The 23789-nt window shown below is 36.8% G+C and overlaps 1 protein-coding gene, 1 long non-coding RNA gene and 1 pseudogene across 3 annotated transcripts in view; 1 reads left to right on the top strand and 2 right to left on the bottom strand.

The window, feature by feature from the left end:
- LOC117274776 (uncharacterized) overlaps positions 1 to 22255 on the bottom strand; it is a 72856-nt gene extending 50601 nt beyond the window's left edge. Inside the window, exon 1 of the long non-coding RNA XR_011408062.1 lies at positions 21827 to 22255. This is a non-coding gene — a long non-coding RNA (uncharacterized lncRNA). The remainder of the gene's footprint in view (positions 1 to 21826) is intronic.
- Positions 1082 to 12659, top strand: LOC104088760 (pentatricopeptide repeat-containing protein At4g16390, chloroplastic-like; annotated as a pseudogene).
- On the bottom strand, positions 14820 to 17932 carry LOC104088755 (heavy metal-associated isoprenylated plant protein 7-like). Of its 2 annotated transcripts, none has more exons than XM_009593492.4 (5): positions 17796 to 17932; positions 17554 to 17674; positions 16930 to 17123; positions 15388 to 15478; positions 14820 to 15268 (listed from the first exon to the last, which is right to left on the bottom strand). In XM_009593492.4, exons 1-5 carry the CDS (start codon positions 17802 to 17804, stop codon positions 14916 to 14918), a joined length of 768 nt encoding a protein of 255 aa, XP_009591787.1. In that variant the 5' UTR covers positions 17805 to 17932; the 3' UTR covers positions 14820 to 14915. The 2 variants fall into 2 exon arrangements, with proteins under 2 accessions (XP_009591787.1, XP_009591788.1); XM_009593493.4 differs by having other exon boundaries at positions 17801 to 17922.
- Positions 22256 to 23789: the final 1534 nt, after the last annotated feature.

Below are 23789 nucleotides of genomic sequence, written 5' to 3'. Positions count from 1 at the left end.
GATAGACAGGTCGAGAGCCCTCCAAGTAGGCTATCAGATCAACGGAAGATGTTGGTGCACTCCATTTGCTCCGGAGTTACTTATTTGGTCAGTATGATTTAGACGTATATTGTTTGGTATGGCGGGGCCCTGACCCGACCTTTGTGATAAGTATGTACTCTTAGAGGCTTGTAGACAGATGTCATGTATACGAATGCTTGTATGGCCTTGCCGGCCTATGTTTTGAGTTTATAAATGATCATGTTGGCCTATTAGGCCCGTATGTCATGTGTATATGATGATGTAATAAGAAAGATGCATTACGTTGATACTCGGTTGAGTAAGATACCGGGTGCCGGTCACGGCCCATCAGTTTGGGTCGTGACAGCAGATTTCCCCCCCCCAAACTGTTCCTCATCTGCGGCCGCGGATTGGACGCGATCGACAGCGGATGAGGTGGTACCAGGTTCAAAATTTGTTATTAATTAGTTTTTGTTTTACTTACCCCTCCCCCCCCCCCCCAACCTCCCACTCACCTACTTCTTCTTTCCCTCCCCCTTAAAAAAATCTAAAACCCTTCCCCCTTCCCCTAAAACAAAACACACTTCTTCTCTCCCTCTCCCTAAAAATTTCTCTCATCAACAAAGATTCTTCTCCTTCCTCCTCTTCTCTACTCAACCAATCCCCAATCTCCATTCCTCCCAAGATCTCCAAGTAAGTAACATGATTCTATCCCTCTTTCTTAGTATTTTTGTTTTGATTTTAATTTTTATTTTTCCCATTCTTTTCCTTTGCTATTGTATGTGTAGGATAGTAGAATCATGGGTACTCTTGTTTTGGTTTAGGATTGTAGTATATATGTGGCATGTGAGGCTAATAGATTTGGTTGAATTGGGGGAAGACATTGTTGAGTTTGTGAGGAATGGAAATTTAATTGGGGCTTTGGGTAACTTGGGGTGTATATGCACCTTATGTATTTGTTGAATTGCCATAATGAGTTTGAATGTAAATTGTGACCAATTATGCGAGTGAAGTCTAAGTAACCGCTATTGGTTCCCATATTTTGCCGATTATTGATAGTAGTGTTTGTTGTGTAGGTACCATGACACCTTCAAAGAAGAGACGCACCACTGGAGCCTCGTCAAGTGGTCATGGAGGTTCATCCCGGGCACGGGCACCGGCCAGTGCATCTCAATTTGACCATACCAGGTTTGTCTCCAGAGCTGCCCAAGACCGTTTCAGTTTGAAGGCCACTAAAAAACCTGTACCGAAAAGGGGTATTGGCAGGGCGTCCCTCCAGGATGAGTGCCCTAATATGTATCGGGAGTTGATCAGGCGCAGGTTGGACAGCTTTTTCGAGGAGCCTAAGGAGGGTAACTTGATGTTTGTCCGGGAGTTCTATGCCAACTACCCCGAATATGAGGATAGAATATGCACTGTGCGGCACACGAGGGTGGATGCCTCGATAGAAGCCATAAGGAGAGTGTATCGATTGCCTGTATTCAATGGGGAGGAGGATTTCTATGATACTTACAAGAGAGAACCTATCACATGGAACATGTTTTTCAGAACTATCTGTGCACCAGACAAAGAGGTAGTGTGGGTTGTGCCGGGATCAAAGCTACACTCTGCCTCGCTCACTTTTGAAGGAAAGTGCTGGTTGTACATCATCAACAGTCGCTTGCTGTCGTCCCACAACACCACGGAGGTAAATGGTCCGAGAGCTACCTTGATCTAGTGCTTCATCAATAGCAACGATTTTGATATAGCCAAGGTTATTCAGTCTGAGATGTTCGTCCATTCACCACAGAAGGGGTATGGGTACTTTTTCCCCTCTCTGGTCACTAGATTGTGCCGGGCAACAAGGGTGCCTGAAAACCCAAATGCGGATGGCATGGTGAAGAAAGAAGCAAAGTTCTAGGCAGACAAAGTGACCATCGGGAAAGACCCGGTGACACCTAGGGCAACTTATAGTGACGATTTTGATGCACCGGAGGAGGGCGATGAAGGGCAGGAGGAGGTTGAACCTGCCTCACCCCCACAGGAACAAGCTGCAGCGGCTGCAGGACCATCCCAGGTCAGACGGAGTACACGTATGACAACCTTAGATAAGGATATGGCATGGCTGCGCACTTCCGTCACGGAATTGGGGAGTAGAGTTGTCACGACCCGAAATTCTCACCTTCGGACCGTGATGGCGCCTAACATTTCACTTGCTAGGCAAGCCAATGATAGAATATTATTAACTAATTTTAAATAATTTTTAAATTATTAATAATCCAAGAACAAATACGGAAGCAAGTTTAAAATATAGTGAATAATCCATAAAAATAACGGTGTCTAAATACCATCCCAGAATTGGTGTCACAAGTACACGAGCTTCTAGAATAAATACAAATAAAGGTCTGAATAAAATAAAGTTGTCTGGAAACAAACACATAGCTAAAGTAAAGTAGACGGGGACTTCAGAACTGCGAACGCCGTGCAGTTACACCTCAAGTCTCCTCTGAATAGCTGATATCCGAGCAAGTCTACGGTATGCCGTTGGGACCAACTCCAAAATCTGTACAAGAAGTGCAGAGTGTAGTATCAGTACAACCGACCCCATGTACTGGTAAGTGCTGAGCCTAACCTCAACGAAGTAGTGACGAGGCTAATGCGGGTCACTTACATTACCTGTACGCAATATTAATAACAACCACAAATAATAGAAATAAATCAGGTAACTCATTTATTATAATTGAAACTAACGCAGCAGTCAAAATCAATTATCATATCCATCAATTCTGTTGCAGCGTGCAACCCGCTCTCACAATATATTCACATTTAGTTATGTTGCAGCGTGCAACTCGCTCTCACAATATATTCACATTCGGTTCTGTTGCGGCGTGTAACCCGCTCCTCCAATATATTCATTTTAATCAAGTCTGTTGTGGCGTGCAACCCGATCTTCCAATATGGACTTTTTAATAAGTCTGTTACGGTGTGCAACCCGATCCTCCAATATTGACTTTTTAATAAGTCGGTTGCGGCGTGCAACCCGATCCACAATATTGACTTTTTAATAAGTCTGTTGCGGCACGCAACCCGATCCACAATATTGACTTTTAATAAGTCTGTTGCGGTGTGCAACCCAATCCTCCAATATATTCATTATAATCAATATTGTTGCGGCATGCAACCTGCTCCTCCAGCATATTCATTTACCAATTCTTATAAAAGAAATTTTCTCAATAAATGTAACAATTAATATAAAATTATAAGACAACAAGCATACAATAATTATGATTTAATTATGAAGCAAACAATGATAAATAGGAAATTATTATGGAAATCAAGGAGCAAATAGGCAATTTAATATTTAATTTGCTAAATGTCAAATAACAATTAAGGCGCATAATTCAAATAGCATGTAACAACTAATGCAGGAATTCAGGAATTAATATTTGACAAAGAATAAGAGAGAAATAATTATTATAATAATTAATTTATGATTAAAAATAATTTATGATTTTTCAAGTAAGAAGGAAAACAATTAATTTGACGACGTATAAACACTCGTCACCTCGCCTATACGTCGTTCACATGCAATTCACATAACAAATAATTTAAGAGTTGTATTCCCTTAAGTCAAGGTTAACCACGACACTTACCTCGCTTTGCAAATTCCAATCAATTATTCAACCACAACTTTTCCTTTTAAATTTTCCTCTGAAAGTTTCAAATCTATTCACAAACAATTCGATATATTCAATATGAATCATAGGAATTAATTTCATATGAATTTATAAATTTTTCGGATAAAAATCCGAAATTCTTTTAAATATTCGGCGGTGGGACCGACGTCTTAAATCCCAGAAATACTCACAAAATCCGAACACCCGTTCCGATACGAGTTCAACCATACCAAATTTGTCAAATTCCGATATCAAATGGACCTTCAAATCTTAATTTTTTATTTTTGGAAAGTTTTACAAAAATTCCAATTTCTTCCATCTAAATCCAAAATAAATGATGAATATAGGCTTAGATTTATGAAATACAATCACTATATGATAAAGAACACTTACCCAGTTCGAAATCATGAAAAACACCTTTGAAATCGCCCCTAAGCCGAATTATAATTGAGAGTTTGTGAAAAATGGGAAAAATCTCGTTTTTGGTTCTATTTTAAGTCACAGGGGTCAGGCCTTTTTTGCGTTCGCGAAGGGCCTGTCACATTCGCGATGAGTAGCATCCCGTTGCTTTCGCGTTCGCGAGTCCTCCTTCGCGTTCGCGAAGGTTTCCCCCCTGGCCTTCGCGTTCGCGAGGCATAGCTCGCGTTCGCGCTAAAGGAATGATCGACCCTCCCCCAGGTGTGCCTAACACTACGCGTTCGCGAGGAGCTGGTCACGTTCGCGAAGGGTAGTGCCCCTATCGCTTCACGTTCGCGATCAAGCCTTCGCATTCTCAAAGAAGAAAAATCCAGCTGCCCAATTTACTCTTCGCGTTCGTGAGAGTACCTTCGCGAACGCGAAGAAGGACATGCCAGAACACGTGATGCAGCAAAATATCATATTTTCAAAGTCCAAAACATCTCGTAGCCTATCCGAAACTCACCCGAGCCCTCGGGGCTCCAAACCAAATATGCACACAAGTACTAAGACATCATACAAACTTGCTCGCATGATCAAATCACCAAAAATAACACCTAGAACTACGAATCGGACACCAAATCAAAGGAAGTTTTCAAGAAAACTTTAAAACTTATATTTTTACAACCGGACGTCCGAATCACGTCAAATTAACTCCGATTCGCACCAAATTCGGCAGACACATCATAAATATTATAGTGGACCTATACTGGGCTGCGGAACCAAAATACGGATTCGAGGTCAATAAATCCAACATTAGTAAGTTCTTAGAAATCATTAAGCTTTCAAGCTTTTAATTTTTTATCAAAATTCCATATCTCGGGCTAGGGACCTCGGAATTCGATTCTGGGCATACGTCCAAGTTCCAAATCATGATACGGACCTACCGGAATTTTCAAAACACTGATCCAGATTCGTTTGCTCAAAATGTTGACCAAAGTCAACTTAGTTGAGTTTTAAAGCTCTATTTCACATTTTAATTATTTTTCACATGAAAACTTTTCAAAAAATTTTACGGACTATGCACGCAAGTCGAGGAATGATAAATGGTACTTTTCGAGGTCTTGAAACATAGAATTACTTATTAAATTTAAAGATGACATTTTGGGTCATCACAAGAGTTGATGCCTTGGCCACCCAAAATGCAAAGTCAGAGAAGAAAATCATGGGATGTCTGCGTGCGCTGGGGAGGGCATGTCATCTCAACCCTGGCACTATCTCCGATCAAGACTGATCCACCAGGGAAGTTCCTTTACCTCGCATTACTTTATTTTATATGACATGGGGACATGCCATCTTTTTAAGTGTGGGGTGGGGGATGCTTTGGTATATGTTGTATGTAGAATAGTTTCGTAGTTTATTTACATAAATTATTTTTGACTTGTCCCGATGATGGATATCATTCGACGGGTTTCTTGAGGGACTAAAGTCGAAAGAGAAAAAAAAAATGGTGCGGTGAGCGTGGATTTTCTTTTGTAGTAGTGTATCAATTCCCCCTTGATTTTTTTTAAACCACGGTTCTTTTCTAAGGGTTGCATTTGAACCTGGTGTAGTTAATTTTTATTTTTTAGTTAGGAACTTATGGGCTATGGGCATGATTAGAATAGTATCTCTTAACTTCGTAATGCCTTGAATATAACGGGTACTTAGTGTGACGCTTAGGCTCATTTGTTGACTCTTGTAAGAATGCCTTAAACTGTATGTTCTTAATTTGGCTTAAGTACTATGATCTAAGTGTTTGATGATCCGATACGGAGTGAGTCATGTGCCATGTGTGTGTGAGGCTTGTTGTATTTTGGGCACGATATTTGATGCCTAAAACTTGCCCTGTGTGTCTGCAAAGCAAAATAGTAGTCTTGTTTAGTCTGAAAAGTGATCTAGGTATTTCTTTGTTGAACTATATATATACATATTCCACCCACCTATTTGTTATGTATCGTAGTTAACCCTGTTGAGCATGTAATCATGTTTCCTTGGCAACCACATTACAAGTCTTATCCCTTGTTTGAATTGACCATCTTTTTGAACTATTTACCTCTCGTAAGCACTTGAATTACTATGAATCTATGAAGGATAAAGTGTGGGGTAGTTGATGGGCCTTTTTAATGGAACTAGGGAAATCAGGAGAAAGGTGCACCGTGTTGAAAAAAAATATATCGTGTGTTAATAGTGTATCATGATGATTAATAATATTATGTGGTAGCTTTTAAGGTGATTGTGCTCAAAGAAGTGTGGGGTAATTTACGTGGTGTTGAAGGTGGAAATATTTGTTTAACTTAAGTGTGGGTTTGATTATAAAATATATGTATTAAAGTGCTTGGGGAGGTATAGTCACTATTACATCCAAATATATCCTACCCGACCTGCAGCCTACATTACAACAAAATAAAGTCCTACTTGATCCTAGATTGAACAAGCTCAATTAGTAGAGTAGTACGCTACGGGCAAGCCTATGGAGCATTTTTGTGGCACAAGAATATCATTTCTGAGGGTGAGTGAATTCTGTTTATTTTGAAGTTCCTCAGTGTGCGTGAATTTTATTGATTGTGGAATGAGTCTCTTTTGTAGTAAGCAGGCACTTGATTCACGAAGGAGAGGCAAGTCTGGACCTCGGAATAGAGTAAGTAAGCCGGTTAGGAATATTCCGTGGCTCGCGAGAGTCTACTCTTGAGGTATAGATGTTACACTAATGTATACTCAAACTATGTGATATATTCTTGGTGTGACGAGTTATGGAAGTCGCTTATGAAATTAGGCCTTTGTAGAGTGTGGTTTGATTGCTCGGGGACGAGCAATGGTTTAAGTGTGGGGTGTTGATAGTAGGCTATATTTATGCAATTTAGACACTATTTATACTCTAATTTAGCCACACTTTATTGATATTTGAATGCTAAAAGATAATAAAATACTTTAATTAGGAATTTTATGCTTTGCAGGAGCCACTCCGAGTTAGGAGGAAGCTAATGAGTATTTTGGAGACAATATGGAGTGTGGAAGGCCAATCGAAGGTTAGCCCAGTCGAAAAGGAGCGAGAAAAGCAAATGGGGAGGTACCCTCCAGGTGCGCGGCCACGGAGTTGACCGCGAATTGGAGGTAGAACACTGGCTAAAATCCGCGGCCGGATCCGCGATCGAATCCGCAGCCACGGACGGAAGCCAACAACTCAGGGGCAATTATGCAATTTCTAAGGCGACTAACCTAAACCTATATGAAGCCTAATTCGCCCAGAAGAGAGGGAGAGCTATTTTTAGGAGGTTTTGGAGGCAAGAACAAAAGAGAGAAGACAGAGAAGTTCCTAAGAGTTTTTATCTTCTTCTTCTTACTTCCATTATTGATTATGAATTGTTATAGTAAATTTTTATCCATTAGTATGAGTAGCTAAACCCATCATCTAGGATTGATGGAACCAATTGTTGGATAAAGTTTTGACTATGTTTAGATATAATTGAGCCGTTCTTATTCTGTGATTGTTCAACTATGTGTTGTGTTGTGATTAATTGAAAGGGCCCTTGATTAATCGTATCTAGTTACCATGTGTTGCTTGAGAAAGAATACTTGGTTAGATTGTTGTTGAACAACACCACTTTCGGGTAAGTTAAGAGATTAATTACTTGAATTTAAAAGCAGGGTTAGAGATAACGAAGCTTTGGTTGGATAATTCTGAGTTGCATAAATTGTTAACTAGAGTAGTTCGAGAGAATGCTTCTAGTAAATTATCGTAATTGATCAAGAGATAATTACGGTAGCGCGTGAGATTATAGCTAACGTGTCAGGAATTATTCTGACAATTGGGGAAATCAATAGCCCTAGATCCTTTTAACCTTTGAATTCAACCTTATTCTTGATTATTGCTAATTTTGTTGTCATTTTTCATTAGATAAATAAATTTCACTTATGCTCTATTAAAAATTTTGCATCCGAAAATTGTCTGAGCTTATCATTAGCATTATTAAAAGTTGTAGTATATAGGTTAGTTCCCTGTGGGATTCGACTCCGGACTTGAACCAGATTATATTTGCAGTGACCGCTTAGTCCTTTTTATAAGGCATAATTGGGCGTGATCACGTTAGAGCAAAGAGGCTTACCTTATGACATATAAGGTCAAGCTCATGCCTGTTAGAGGTGAAAAGTTTTGGAAAGTGTTAGCAGAACATGCTCTGGAACCACATGCACTTGTGAAAACAGTTGGAAGGCCAAAGGTTAAAAGAAATAGAGAGAAAGATGAAGCGTGTAAGAGTCAAGGAGAGTAGGCTCAATCAAGGAAGGGAACTAGAATGACATGCAATAATTGTGGATCATTGGACCATAATTCAAGGACATGCAAGGTAACTACTATATCATATAGATTCACTTATAAGATTTTAACTGTATAACTAATAATTTTGCATGTTAATTATAGGTTGATGATAGTGGAAAAGGCAAGAAACAAACTAAGAGAAAAAAGGCCAATATTGAAGAAGTCATTGAATCTGAAGTTGAAGAACCTGAAGTAGTTGAAGATGTTGGTTGTTCAACACCTCAACCAACACAAGATGGTGAATTTGTGTTCATTCCCATGCCTAGAGTTCAGAGACAACAATCAGAACCCTTTGGACCTCTTAGAGGGCCTGAAAGTGACCTATGTTTGATGCCTAAAATTATTTCTAAAGCTAAAAAAAACTGCACATAAGGCAATCTCCACAAAATCCATCTGGGACAAGGGTGATCTGTTTAGAAGAGACAACAATAGTGTTTGTGAACCCACAAATCTTCCATACTCACCCCTTAGGCTCAATTGGAAAGGTAAAGGAGCGATCATTGGCAATCAGTTGGAAGTGGCAAGGGAGAAGAAGGTTGGGAAGTTGAAGTCTAAGAAAGCCAATAAAAACTCTCAAATTTAAGACATATTTAATGTGTGCAGTTTTGGTCCACTGTTGCTATTGAAATTAGTCTACTCTTTATGTAGTTTTGTTGTATTTTTTGGTTCAATTTTGTTGTTGTCTTGCCTCTTTATTAGTCCGGTTTTCCTGTAGATTTTGGGCTAATTTTGCTGCTATTTTGGTCATTTCTTGACAAGTTTTGCTATATTATTTTGATATGGTTTTATTGCTAGTTTCGTCCATTTTTTTCTCCATTATTACTATTGTTCTTTAGACTATTTTTGCGGCTACATTTTTATCCAACCATAACAACAACTAATAGAGAACCATATAATTATTATATCTACAAATGGACAACTTGCAATAACAATAAATTATTGGAATTACACCGCTTTCAACTTGTCATAATAATACAACATACAACTACGGAATAGTTGAAAATAGTTCTTGCAAAAGTGAGTTGGAATCTTAGGACTACAATTATAAATGCAACTAAAGAAGGTGTTTTGCCATGTTTGACTGCCATATCAACTTATTTATATTATTAAACAAGTCCAAAAGGCTCGTGTGGCCATCTATTAGGTGTGAGGCACTTATGGTCCCAAAGAGTGACGAGCGAGGGTATTTTTGGTACCAAAAGCAAATAGGGGTATAATTGAGCTATTTTCGATAGTTCAAGGGTATTTTTGGACCTTTTTTTGTTTAGAAAATTCTTTTTCAGTTTTTTAAAAAAAATATTTTTGTAAGATCTGGAAAAAAAATATTTTCGTTTTTTTATTTTTTAGTAAAAAAATTAAGTTTATTTAAAAGTTTTACAAAAACATTGCCTTTTCGGTATGGTTAATGGGTATGAGTCTTTTTAATTAATTAAAAAATATTTAAAATTGGCCAATAGAATAATTACATGTGTTATTTTGTTTAAACGGTGATATATTTGAACCAAATATATAGCGACACAAATATATTTGGACTCAAGAATATTATATTTAAACAAATTTCGAAAGCATAGAGTATATTTTACCTTTTCCCAAGTGAAAATGGCGTCTACTCCATGCTCTACACTATTGTCTCGTCTCTACGAATCCAACACCAACTTCACTTCTCTCCAAAACCTCAACTTCCCCCTCAACAATAAGCTTCTTCACTCGAAATCTGTTACCTTAACAACAACCCATGTCTCATTACAAGAACAATCCGACATCTTAAATCCCACTAATTCCCGAAAAACCGCATCTTCCTCAAAAAGTAGCTACATCTGGGTCAATCCCCAAAGCCCCAAAGCTTCTCAGTTGAGGCAAAAATCTTACGATTCCAGGTATGCTTCCTTAGTGAAAATGGCTTGAGTCTTTGGATTCTTGTAATCCTGTAGAGGAAGATATTTTTAACGTTTTAGCTGCTTTGGGTGATAAAGTAGTAGAACAAGATGCTGTGGTGATTTTGAATAACATGTCTAATGCTGAAACTGCATTTTTAGTTTTGAAATACTTTCAACAAAGGTTGAAATTGAGCAAAGAGGTGATTATTTATAACGTGACGTTGAAAGTTTTGAGGAAAAGTAAGGATTTGGACAAAACAGAGAAGTTAACAACAAACAACAACAATAACAACAACCCAGTATAATCACATTAGTGGGGTCTGAGTAGGTTAGTGTGTACGCAGACCTTACCACCTTTTTCTTTGGGCGACTCGAACTCAGAACCACAGAGCAGAGAAGTTGTTTGATGAAATGCTTCAAAGAGAGGTGAAGCCTGATAATGTAACTTCTCTACCATCATTAGTTGTGCTAGGCAGTGCAATTTGCCTGAAAAAGCTATTGAATGGTTCGAAAAGTTGCCTTCTTTTGGGTGTGAACCCGATGATGTTACTTACTCTGTGATGATTGATTCGTATAGTAAGTCTGGTAATATAGATATGGCGTTGAATTTGTATGATCGTGCGAGAACTGAGAAGTGGCGTATCGATGCTGTGACGTTTGCTACGCTGATTAGGATGATTTACGGGGCGGCTGGGAATTTTGATGGGTGCTTGAATGTGTACGAGGAAATGAAAGCGCTTGGTGTGAGGCCTAATATGGCTGCGTATAACAGTTTGTTGGATGCTATGGGAAGAGCTAAGAGGCCATGGCAGGCGAAGAACATCTATGCGGACATGATAAGCAATGGGCTCCAACCAAGTTGGGGTACCTATGCTTCCCTCATTCGGGCATATGGTAGGGCTCGTTATAGTGAAGATGCTCTTAAGATCTATAGAGAAATGAAGGAGAAGGGATTGGAGCTGAGTGTGGTGCTATATAATACTCTTCTGGCAATGTGTGCTGATGTGGGACTTACGGATGAGATTGTTAACATTTTTTAGGAGATGAAAGCCTCAGGGACTTGCCAACCTGACAGTTGGACGTACTCTTCTCTAATCACCATAAACTCCTGTAGTGGGAAGGTCTCGGAGGCGGAGGCCACATTGAACGAGATGATGGAAGCAGGGTTTGATCCAAATATCTTTGTCCTGACCTCACTCATCCAGTGTTATGGAAAAGCAGGCCGGACAGATGATGTTGTAAGAACGTTTGATAGACTGTCAGATTTGGGATTATCTCCAGATGAGCGGTTTACTGGTTGTCTTCTTAATGTGTTGACGCAAACACCAAAGGAAGATCTTCATAAGCTGACTATCTGCCTTAAGAAGGCAAATCCGAAGCTTGGTTATGTGGTGAAACTCCTGGTGGATGAAGAGTTTGTTGAAGAAGGGTTTTTTAAGAAACATGCTGCTGAACTTTTGGATTGTGTAACTACTGATGTCCAGAAAGCTTACTGCAACTGTTTGATTGACATCTGCGTCAACCTTAATCAGCTGGAGAGAGCTTGTGAGTTGTTAGATATTGGGCTAACTCTCAACATCTAAGCTGATATTCAATCTCGAACTGCAACTCAATGGTCTTTACAGTTGAAGAGCCTCTCTCTTGGGGCAGCTTTAACAGCATTACACATCTGGATGAATGACTTGAACAAAGCGCTTGAAAATGGGGAAGAGTTCCCATCACTGCTTGGAATCAACACAGGACATGGAAAACATAAATATTCTGAGAAAGGTCTGGCAGGAGTATTTGAGTCACACCTTAAGGAGTTGAACGCTCCATTCCATGAGGCACCAGATAAGGCCGGGTGGTTTTTGACTACAAAAGTTGCAGCTACATCATGGTTGGAGTCTAGACGTGCTCAAGAGGTGGTTGCTGCTTAGCAATGGGTGGAGTCCACGATTATTTTGTCGCTCTTACTTTGATCAAGGATCTTAACGGGGCAGGTTCTTTGTTCTCTGGCCTTGATGATTATTGTGCTACAGAGGTTTTGTACTCTTACATCTGAAAGCTACCTTCCGTAGATCTCCCCTTGTTTCTATCCAAAAATAAAAGGTACATTCCGTAGATTATTCATTGTTTAGGATAGCTCTTGTTTCTAGATGGGGAGTTTTGAATTTTGAGTCCGTTAGCTTTCCTATAAGGATTCTAGTGTATCTCTTGCCATCAGCAATAGAAAAAGAATTGAGGAAAAATGAAATCATATTAATATTTTGGCTTCTACCATAACATCTAATCATATCTTGCATAGGACAACACTAAAGTAAACTGATGGAAAACTTGGAAGATGTTTTCTGTGGCATAAGTTACTGTTTTATTCATACAGAAGTATTTGGTACCAATCTACTGTTTTCATTTTACTGGAGCAAACATAACTAGCTTTTTGTATAAAAAACCGGAGCGGCAGATATCTTTTCTTAATATGACTGAGGTAAATTTGTTGACAAGGATGTCCATTGTCTAATACACAGATATCCATCCATGAGTTGTGATGACTAACATTTTTCTTTGCTTTCCCAAAGGAACCTTTCTTGCATTTCGGTCAACTGAGAAGAGCCTTTAAAAGTAGAATCCTATTTTGCAATCCTGGTTTCCTATAATATGCATTGTTTTTACCCATGCACATATTTCTTGAAGTTAATATCAATAGTTCAATTACACAAGAAAATTTAGTATCAGAGATAAAAATGAGCATACTCGCTGTACATTGTACAACGGAGGGCATTGCTGATTAAATACTTGCAAACAAAAATTGGCATTTACCCAAGTGACTAAGTTTGAGATTAGCATCAAGCTGTTCAGTTTTGCTGATATCTTTGTTTTTTTGCGGGGAAAGAAAGTGTGACCTGCATTTGATCCATCCATGGTTTGAGGCAGCACCAGATCTCCTGGTGAATATGAGAATATCCGTGTATCCTATTTCCACCTCTATCCCATCTTCATCCTGCCACCCCTGTATTGTTATCCAATCTATCCTCATCCTTGTCTTCCACTTTCTGAGCCTATCACCTAATATTTCTCCACGGCATGATCTTCCATTTCCGTTACATTTGTTGTTCATGCCTCCATTTTTTAAATTTTCTCAAATCCTTCTCATTGTTGGTTAACCAATTCTCAGATTCGGATAAACCATGGCTCAATTGACCTCACTTTGTCTCATCTTGAGAAGATCATTTTCATGTCTTCAACATTGTTGAGGAATGGTTCGATATGCTCCTATCAGCTACCCAAGACGACAAGCACTGGGTCAAGAAAGTCAGAGCTAGTTATCCTCACCAAATGTGCACTTTGTGGAAATATTTGAAGGTCACTATGTGTATCTGGATGTTCAACTTCATTTGGTAATGGTATTTCGTTTTCCGTCTCACTGGCTATTTAGCTATGATGTTCGGGAGACGTCTCCATATATATGTTGTCGAAATGTAGTGAAACAACTATGACGATTTTGGCACTGTTGAGATCACACATGATTAGTCGATTATTGAAGATTTTGTTTTTGTATTTTCTTTTGCTTTTCAGTTTTAATCACCTAAAAACTTTCTGACTCTGAGTTGGAAAAGAGCTTGTTGGGGGTTTTCCTTGTGCAGTTTCTCTCCTCGATATAAATCTTTTTTAGTCAGAGAAACTGAAGTTTGGTAAACAGAGATTATAGCTAAGTTCATCATTCTTTAAGTTTCCTCCTCTTCATCTTAGACTTCTTCCTCGTCGGGAAGTTAACTTAGGCTTGAGCTCATGAACCTGGTCCAGCTTTTTTCCACTTGCGTACGTACATCTTTTCAATATAGACATTAGTGATCTGACTAATAATCTAATATAATTTGACTAGCCTAATTTTCTCTGCTAATAAAATAGCAAGTCGTTTTTCATCTGATCTACTATGCAACTTCTGCTAATCCTGTGATTATAATAATCCCATGATTATTATAGTTCGAGAGCTGAATGGAACTTGCTCAGTTACAAGTTAGTGCGTTCAAAAGCTCATCTGTGAATATTCAACGACAGCAAATCCCCATCTTTTAGTGAATTGTTAGCCAAATGAGCCAAGTCAAGTAACACAGATGTCATCTTGCCTTCTGTGTAATATCCCTCCAAGTTAAATGTCATCTTGCCTTCGTCAAGCCAGCCAATTAAATGACGTCTGGATTCTGGAAAAATGTCATGTTCGTGTTTTTGGGGTGTTGGATCTCTATTTTCATAGTCCAGGACCAAACTTCATAACTAGGCCCAATCGGGTCAAAAGCTCAAGTTATTCTTTTTCTGTATATTTCATTTCATTGTGTTAAGAAGATACAAAGGGCCACACATGTACACGACACTTTTTAGGCATCATTTCGATAATAATACAGAAGCTCTCTCTCTTCTCTGAAATTAGGGATTTGTATTTTCAGTTCTGCCTCAAATCACTTTCGATTTCTTCGCTTATCAAATTTAGAGACTTCATTTACACTTTTTCTTCACACTCATCAAACAAGAAACTGAAATTTAAAACACGGTGAGAAGGCAAAAAATGATGTAATAATAGTAATAAACAACTCAATTGTCAATCGATCATGTTTATAAACAATAACTAAAGCATATATATAGCTGAAAAAGTTACATGAGAGAGCAAGCATGAGGATTTTCATCACTGAAAATCTGAGGGGAATAATTAGCATACTCCATATTATAATTGTAGTAGTATTTTGCAGGCAAATATTCATTTTTCTTAATGTCTGTCTTGTTATCATCTTCTCCTTTGCTTTCCTCAGCTTCACCTTGTTTCTTTTCTTCTTTATCTTTTTTCTCTTCTTCTTTCTTCTCAGTTTCTTCCTTTTTCTCTTCATTCTTTATAACTGAAACTTGTTTTCCAGTTCTCTTATAAACATCATTAGCTATCTTCTCTGAGTCGATGACACCTTTTACTACTACTTGATTTTTTACAAGGTCTGTCGTAACAGATTCTACTCCTGCATTGCATTTTCAAAATAGCAATTAACTTGATACTGTAGCCTAGGTTATAAAACCAACTCCTGAACCATTTTGGATTACTAAGGTAACATGTGAAAACAGTAAGATATATATATACCTTTAATTTTGCGGATCCGTTTCTGCAAAGCTTGAGCACAAGCATCACAATGCATTTGAACGTTCAAGACAACCGTTATTACCGGAGGAGGCTGCCAGGAAAAAAAAAACATTTTTCACACTTCCATATTAATTTAATTAATCAAGGAATTTTTTTAAAAAAAATGATTGGCAAAGTGAAAAAAAAGGCACCTCGGTGCACAAAATATTATGTGATCACGAAGGGTCCGGGGATGGACCGCACCCAAAGTGGATGTGATGTAGGTAGCCTAGATGCAAGCATCAGCGACTGATTCCATGGCTTGAACCTAAGATTTATAGGTCACAAAGAGACAAATTTACCGTTACTCCAAGGTTCCCTTCGATTGGCAAAGTGAAACAAGAAACTTAAGCCGTGAATTTATTTTGTGTCAAGTGAAACAAGACACAAAATAAATTCACGGCTTAAGTTTCTCAGTTTGGTATATAGTTATTGAATTGTCCTACATCGGATTGTATATGGTAACTTGGTCTCCTTAAATAGTTTTGGACAATCCTAATTCATTTTTGTAACACTACAGCCGTTTAACTAGCTCTGAGTATATTCAAGAGAATGTACATACAAACTAAATGATTAATTATATAATATTCATTAATACACTGATGGCATCCTTTTGTGTAAAGATTTAGGTCCAAATCAGTAACTCAACAACCAAAAAAGCATTTCCAATACTAATTTCATGTCCCAAATCATGGTAAGGAAAGCCAACTATAATTTGCATGTCGCAAATAATTACAGGGGTAATTGGTCCTGCTAATTATAAGTGGTTGCTCATATGATATTAATTTAAGTCATTCGCCAACCAGGCTTTCTTTCTTCACATTAATATTTTCAAGATAAAGCCAAGCTTTAATTTGTCTTGTGATTGTTACTATTCCTAAACTCTGTATATATATAGCCAACACCCTAAACATTTCAAATATTGAATGTTAATCCCGTGAATTCTCCTAGGTCCCATCTCATTATAAGATGTGCTCATATCACCAACAAATTAAGGTTGCGGTTAAGTGGTAAGTAGTACTCCTTCACCCTTTATCAGATGTCTTGAGTTCGAGTCCTTAGTGGGGAACCACTGTTGTTAAAGAGCGATTTATCTCAAGGCGGAATTTTTCGACGCGAATACAGATTTGGTTGGGCTCCGATGCGGGTATTGTTTGCTGGCTGGCAGAGCTGGCCAGTTTCAGTTCCTTTAGCCTAATTAAGAGGTCATGCAGCAGCAAAACCTTGACTGACCCTTGACCTCTGGCTATATATTGCAAACCCAACTGTGGGTCAAACTTCTCCCCGGGTCCCATCTAAGCTTCATATAATTAAATGTGCCCAGTGGCTACGTAGTCCAGAATATTGAATTTCCAAACAAGACTTAAAAGTATAATTTAAAGTTTATGAGTTCAAAACTTAGAAATAGAACGAAAGCACTGTTCAAGTAACAAATAATGAGACAGAGATGATTATCCACAAGTATATATAGAAATAATAATGAATTAGTAGCAAGTAAATTACCTCATCTTTTTTCTCTTCTTTCTTTATAATTTCCTCCTTAATTTCTTCTTCGGGTGGCTTAGGTAAAGGTGAAATGAGTTCAACTTTTCGGCCACTTTTGTTTTGGACCCTTTCACACACTTTAAGAGGGTCTGCATTTTTGCCTTTTACCACCACCTTACTGGCCTTGTAATCCGCCATTACTTCCTCTACTCCTATAGTTCCAATTTCACCATCAAAAATCGAGTTTAAGTTTCGTATATAAACTCATAAAATCATATCAAGTCCTAAACCATACTTGTATATATATTACTCAGTCCGATCCACAATAAATGACCATTTTATATCAAAATTCATATATAAAATAAAGTTAATGTCTTTGTTGGAGTATACTCTTCATTCATGGTATTAAATGTTAAGCTTGGGAGTTAATGAATTCTTGAATTTAAAAACGTGCAAAGGATAATGGGAGATAGAATAATTAAATGAAGATTATTAAATTAATGACTTGTTTTAGAAAGAAAAAAATCTCCTAGAACCAATAAAAAGAACAAATGGGATTTGAAAGATTTTGCATTGCATTTAAGCAAATAGCCAAAAAATTGAAAACCAAAAGAATGCAATGGAATTAGAGGATAAAGAGACCTTGGAATCTTTTCAAGGATCTAGCAACTTTTCTAGCACAAGCTTCACAATGCATATCAACCTTTAGCACTATCTCTTCTTCCTTCTTCTCTTTCTCCTTGTTTTCTTCCACTTTCTTCTCCTATATGTTCAAAGAAAATAAGAAACAAAAACAAAAACAAACACATAGCTAGAGTACCTACATTGATATATAATGTTATAAATATAAATAGTGTTAATATAAAGAGGTTAAACTTAATTACCTCACCCATGTTAATGCAGCTCTTTAAACAATGCTGATTTTCAATGAATTTGAAACTCTGCAAATGAAAAACCTCTCTATTTTAGTCTCTATTGTTGTTTTACTGCTTTTGGTTGGGCAAAATGAGAAGAAAGCACATTTAAGTGGAGGTGGACAGAGGCCCAATGAATGGTGACATTGCAAATCTGACCTGGAATTTTTGAAATTGCATTAGTGGTCCATTTGCTGAGTCAGCATCTATTATTTGTCCTAGTTGTCTACTATCGGTCATTTACGTTACTGTTTATTTTTATTAGTTTTTAGTCAAAATTGTCCCTTATTTTTGGGGTAAATCTAACTTTATCCTTTATCTATTACCCTGAGCACTTATTGTCCTTTAAGTTTGTTAAACTTGAGCAGGTTTAGTCCACTAACAAAAGACCCAAAGGGAGATCAAAAAACTAACAGTGATTTCACTGAGTCAACTAGGTAAAGAAACTTTTGATGCTCAAATTTTGCAGAACCGATATAGTGAACCTAAACCTATTTAACGGGTCGGGTTGACCCGGTTTCGGACCGGCCCGATGAAAGGGAGCCGGGTAGGGTTGGGTTTGGGGGATTAGGGGATTGGTCCGTATATACTGTTTTACCGGTTAACCGGATCGGTCAAACCTGGTCAATGAAAGTTACTTTTGAACCGGTTAACTAGACCGGACCGACCCGGTTCAACGACTATTTTCTTAATTATTTTTAAAAAAATTATCACACTTGTTTCTACAATCTTAAAGGTGATAAAGGGGTGGGTCGGGTCGGGGCCCTTAGGCTCGGAACCGTTCCGGTTCAATTTTTCATCGGATGAGCCCAGACTAGTTAAGCTCGATTTTAAAAACTTGGCAACCGACCAGGATTAGTGACGATCGGTCACTATTTTTCTCAACCGGGTCGGGGCGGTTAACCGGTTCAACAATAATTTTTATTGACCGGTCCGGTTAACCAGTAAAAAAAATATACGGACTAAACCCCAAACCCAGCCCTACCCGGCCCCCTTCACCAGTCCAGGCCGGTCTGATTTACTACCGGTCTAGACCGGTCAGGAACCGGGTCAACCTGACCCGTTAAACAGGTTTAGGTTCACTACATCGGTTCTGCAAAACTTGAGTACTGAAAGTTTTTTTACCCACCAGTTTGGATCTTTTATTAAGTGGACTAAACCTGCTCAAGTTTAGCAAACTTGAAGGACAATAAGTGCTCAGGGTAATAGATAAAGGACAAAATTAGACTTACCTCCAAATGTAAGGGACAATTTTGTCTAAAAACTCTTAAGTGGACTAAAACTGCTCAAGTTTAGCAAACTTTAAAGACAATAAGTGCTCAGGACAATAGATAAAAGACAAAGTTAAACTTACCCCAAACATAAGGGACAATTTTGGCTAAAACCTCTTCCTTTTATCTCCCATTTTATTATAGTCACTGTTTTAATTTACTTGTTTTTTCCCCTATCTGATCTTTGTTTTGAATGGATATAAAAAGGAAAATTTTAATTATTGAACTCTCTCCATGACTCCATCTAAAAATTAAAGTTGTAATTTAAAAGGAAAATTTTAATTATTGATATAAAAAGGAAAATTTTAATTATTGATATAAAAAGGAAAATTTTAATTATTGAACTCTCTCCATGACTCCATCTAAAAATTAAAGTTGTAATTTATTTGACATATATGACCATTTAAATTGAAGAACTAAAGATTTTAAATAAGCAAAACCATATTTGTGGATTTGGAGAGTTATATAATACAAAAGGCCGTTGGGAGAATGTGTAGAGTCTTTTTGTTTTAGGAAAACTAATAATTGTAAAATAAAAAATAAGCAATTTTCTGATAGAGCGAGCTGATAAGAAATTGTTAATGAACTTTAGAATTTTTACATGTCTCCTAAATTAAAGGTATTGTTTGGTGGCTAAATTCTTTTTAAGAATACATATATTAATTAACTTACAACAATTGTCAAAACAAATAGTGGATGCATTAACAATTTGTCTTCAATAATTTAAAGTCTTGAAATATTTGTCTTTGATATTTTGTTCTTCAATTCCTATAATATCCAAACAGCCAATTCCAAAGTGCAGGTTATACCATAATAATTGCAAAAGAATATTGAGAGAACCCAAAACGGCCAAGAAAATTCGTACACTTCAGATATGACAAAAGGAAGATTACTTTTTGTATGTATAGAAAGATATATAAAATCTCTGAATTATTAGGTGAATGTAGCCAATGCATTTTCCAAAGGTCCCCTCTTCCAATTCCCTATATATGAGAATTAATAACTGAAAAGAAAAGAAGAGAAAAAGAAAAAGAAAGTTGAAAACGGGGAAACTGAAAATCCTAGCACAATATTGGGTTGTACATATCAATTAATTAGAGGAGGATCTTCAAAGCTAGAGAAGGGTGAATGGACATGGAAACATGAGGAAATGAATATTAATCCTATAAACATTTCTTGTGTTTCATTCGCAATGATCCACTATAAGTCTAATAATGGCGAAGTTAGAACTTTATACAAACGATTTTTAAAAAATAATAAAGATCACATGTATAAGATTTGATCCTATGACGGTTATTTTTGGATTCGTTGTCATTTTACTAGACTTTTTCTTATGAAAAATCAAAAAAATTATTTTTACGCTATTTGTATAATATAAAATTTTTTATTTATTTTAAACCTCTTTCGCCAAAAAATTACAATGCATATATAAGGCAAAATATATTTTTACTTTTATATATTATGTTTTGAATCCATTTGACATAAGCCCAAAAATATATCTTAGTAGTCAAAAGGTTCAATTTGAGTCAGCCTAATGGCCATTTATGAAGTGACATGTGTGGTGATAAAATGTTATCTCCTCGTCATAACTGGTCTTTGTTATAATGAAAAGAGTTTTTGAAGATGATTGATTTATGAATCTGTCTTCTTGTTTACAAGTTGACGCCTCCACTATCATTACATTACTCACACTTATGGACTATAGTGTTCCTCTTATTCCTTTTGGTTTTTCTTTTGCTACAAAATGAGAGAATCGACAGTAAAGAGATGAATTGCCTCATCTCAATAGAGTTGGAATGATCATTTAAACATATGTCACATCAAATTTCATAACATAATTTAATTGAGACAGAACGATGGGTGTACTACGTATATACCTAAATATTTAAACATGTTAAATGATACAAAATTCAAGTTAGAAGTCAATTATATATACTCCTCTCTATAAATAGCAGGGAAAGCATTTGTATAGGAAAAAACTCTCTACTATATATTATACACTTCTATGCTTAAGAGATTTCAGCATATAAATCTCATTAGGTTCGGTTGTACGTACATGAGACTCCTTTTATTATCCTTTTACTTCACTACTAAAAATCACTTGTTTACCGACGCAAATCACCGACGGACGTCTCTCGATAACAAGGTTGTATCGAAGGAAGTCCGTCGGTAAGTGGTAGGTAGGTAAAACCTTCCTCGGTCAAATAAACCGACAGAATCTGTCGATAAATACCAATGGATCCCATCGGTAAGTCATCGGTACATTTCTGACAGTAGTTGGTCAAATAATTTTACTTACCGATGGATATCCGGCGATATATTATAAAATAATATAATATTAATAATATCAATACCGACGGATATCTGTCGGTAAATTAAAAATAATAATTTAATATTACCGACGGATACCATCGGTAAATTTAGAATTTTAATTTAGTAATTCAAAAATTAAAAATATGAATAAATTCATATTCCGATGGATATCCGTCGGTATGTTCAACAAAATTTGAAAATTTGGTTCACGTCTACTGACGGACTCCCTCGCTAATTAAGAATTATGGATTGAAAATGAATAAGTGTTCCATCGAACTCGGTCGGTAAGTCCCTCGGTAAATCTGGTATATTTTTGGCAGGGAGTGCCTATTTTTTGTCGCACCACCTGCCAGCCAGAATTTTACAATAGAAACAGAAATGCAACCACAATGAAACTCAACTTAACAACAACAAAACTTTATAAATTATCCAAACATCCAAATTATCCCCTCAAACATCAAAACTATCCGACCAAACTTCAAAATGTAACATTCAAAATTAACATCCAACTAAACAACAATCCAACCAAACATAAAATCATTCATTCTTCGGATTCCCTCTCATCTTCTTCATCATTTATATTATTTTCATCACTTTCATCCTCTTCATAAATGTGACTTTTTTGGCGGAGAACGGAGCAGGCCGATTAAGTGGTTCACTTGAGCCTTGAGGGAGTCGATGTCATTCCTAAGTGCGTCTCTAATCTTCTCTTCATGCTTTTTTTTTTCTCGTTCACCTGCATAGTTCCTAGAAAGTTGTTGAATCATTCGCCGCATCTCCTTAAGGTCCTCATTTTGTACGGTGGCGGATGTCCCAATACCTTGTAATTCACAAAAGAAAAGTGAAAAAAATACACGAAGAGTTAGAATAGAATAATTCTGCACCCATTGAATCATTGATGATATCACTATTGTTTGGCATAGACAAGATCAATGTTTGATTTCACCACTAAATGTTCATTAGGGTTATTTCAAAATGGATAGTGAATTGGAGCTAAAGACAAAACAAACATGAACAGAAAAAGGAAATGATTAGGGGTTTGGTTTTTTAAGTCGACTATGGTAGATAGGAATCAAGAAAGTATGGGGCAAAATATTTTTGTCCTATCAACTACCATCAAAATAAAGTGTTAGCTAGCGTTTGGTCATAGATTCTTAAATTTGTTTTGAAAAAATTATTTTGGGTGAAGTTTGGCTTGAAGATGAAAATGTGTTTGGACATACGTTTTTAAAACATATTTCCCAAATTTATTTTGAAAAAATATGTGTATTATTAGGGATTTGGCCCAAAACCAGCTATTGAGCAAGTTTTGGGATATGAAATTTTGCCAAAATATAGGCAAAAGCTATGGCCAAATATGTGTTTGCCAAATAAAACTCAAGTTTATTTTGGCAAAATCTATGTCCAAACGGGTCCTTAGAATTCAATCTTCTAAAAAGGCTCAGAAATAGTACTAACAAACTCATTTTGTTAGAGCTCTACTCCCTTTTCAGAAAAAAGCCTACTCCTTTTGTCTCTTCCCTCTATGAGTCATAATAAACAATTCTTTTTCTTTGGATAAATGTTTTAAATCAATATAAGCTACAACAAAGCCAAATACAGAAATTGAATTTATGTAAAATACAACAAGGACAGTTAACCAGTCCCACCACAATTCACTATCCACCTGCCATTCTCTATAAATACCTCTAGTTATAAACACCTGAATCACCCTCACTCACCATAAAGATATCTAAGCTAACAGACTCACTTGTCTTACACCTCCCATACTTGAAAAAAGTTAACTTCTTTCATCCTTATAAACATTCTGATAATTGAAATTAATAGAATGCACTATCAAACAGAGTCTTCGAATAGCAGATGATTAAATAAGTATCTCAATTAGAAACAGCTGGCATTACCATCATAAATAGGAGACAATTCAAAAAATTGCTTTCTGTTGGGGGAAACAATAATGAAATCAATTATCTATCTTTAGAAGATGCATATGCATCAGGAACAATTTTAAAAGTGCATGATAATTTCTTCAACCTGTTACAATTTGACATAGTAGAGTTGAATGATTGTATCTGATAATCCTGCAACATGTCTACCTAGATGCTACAAGTGATTTATGACACATTTGCCTCCTATTAATGAAGTCGTAAAGTTATTTCTCATCGTGAGATGAGATTAGCATGGATTTACCAAATGGCAAACCAAAGATAATCTTCAGCTTCAATCTGAGAGCTAAAGGTCCCCATTGTTTTTACTTACAAGTCAGTTTTTGCCACAAATCACAAAATTTTGTACTATGCTGAACTAAAGAAAGTACCTTTGCTGCGATATCTACATAATAAATAAAAATAACCATTACTATTTCAGAAAGAAAATCAGCAAA

Source organism: Nicotiana tomentosiformis, chromosome 5 (assembly GCF_000390325.3).
Source record: "Nicotiana tomentosiformis chromosome 5, ASM39032v3, whole genome shotgun sequence".
In the NCBI taxonomy this organism is placed as follows: domain Eukaryota; kingdom Viridiplantae; phylum Streptophyta; class Magnoliopsida; order Solanales; family Solanaceae; genus Nicotiana; species Nicotiana tomentosiformis.
The sequence above is the reverse complement of the archived record's forward strand: the minus strand, read 5'-3'. Positions and strand labels throughout refer to the sequence as shown.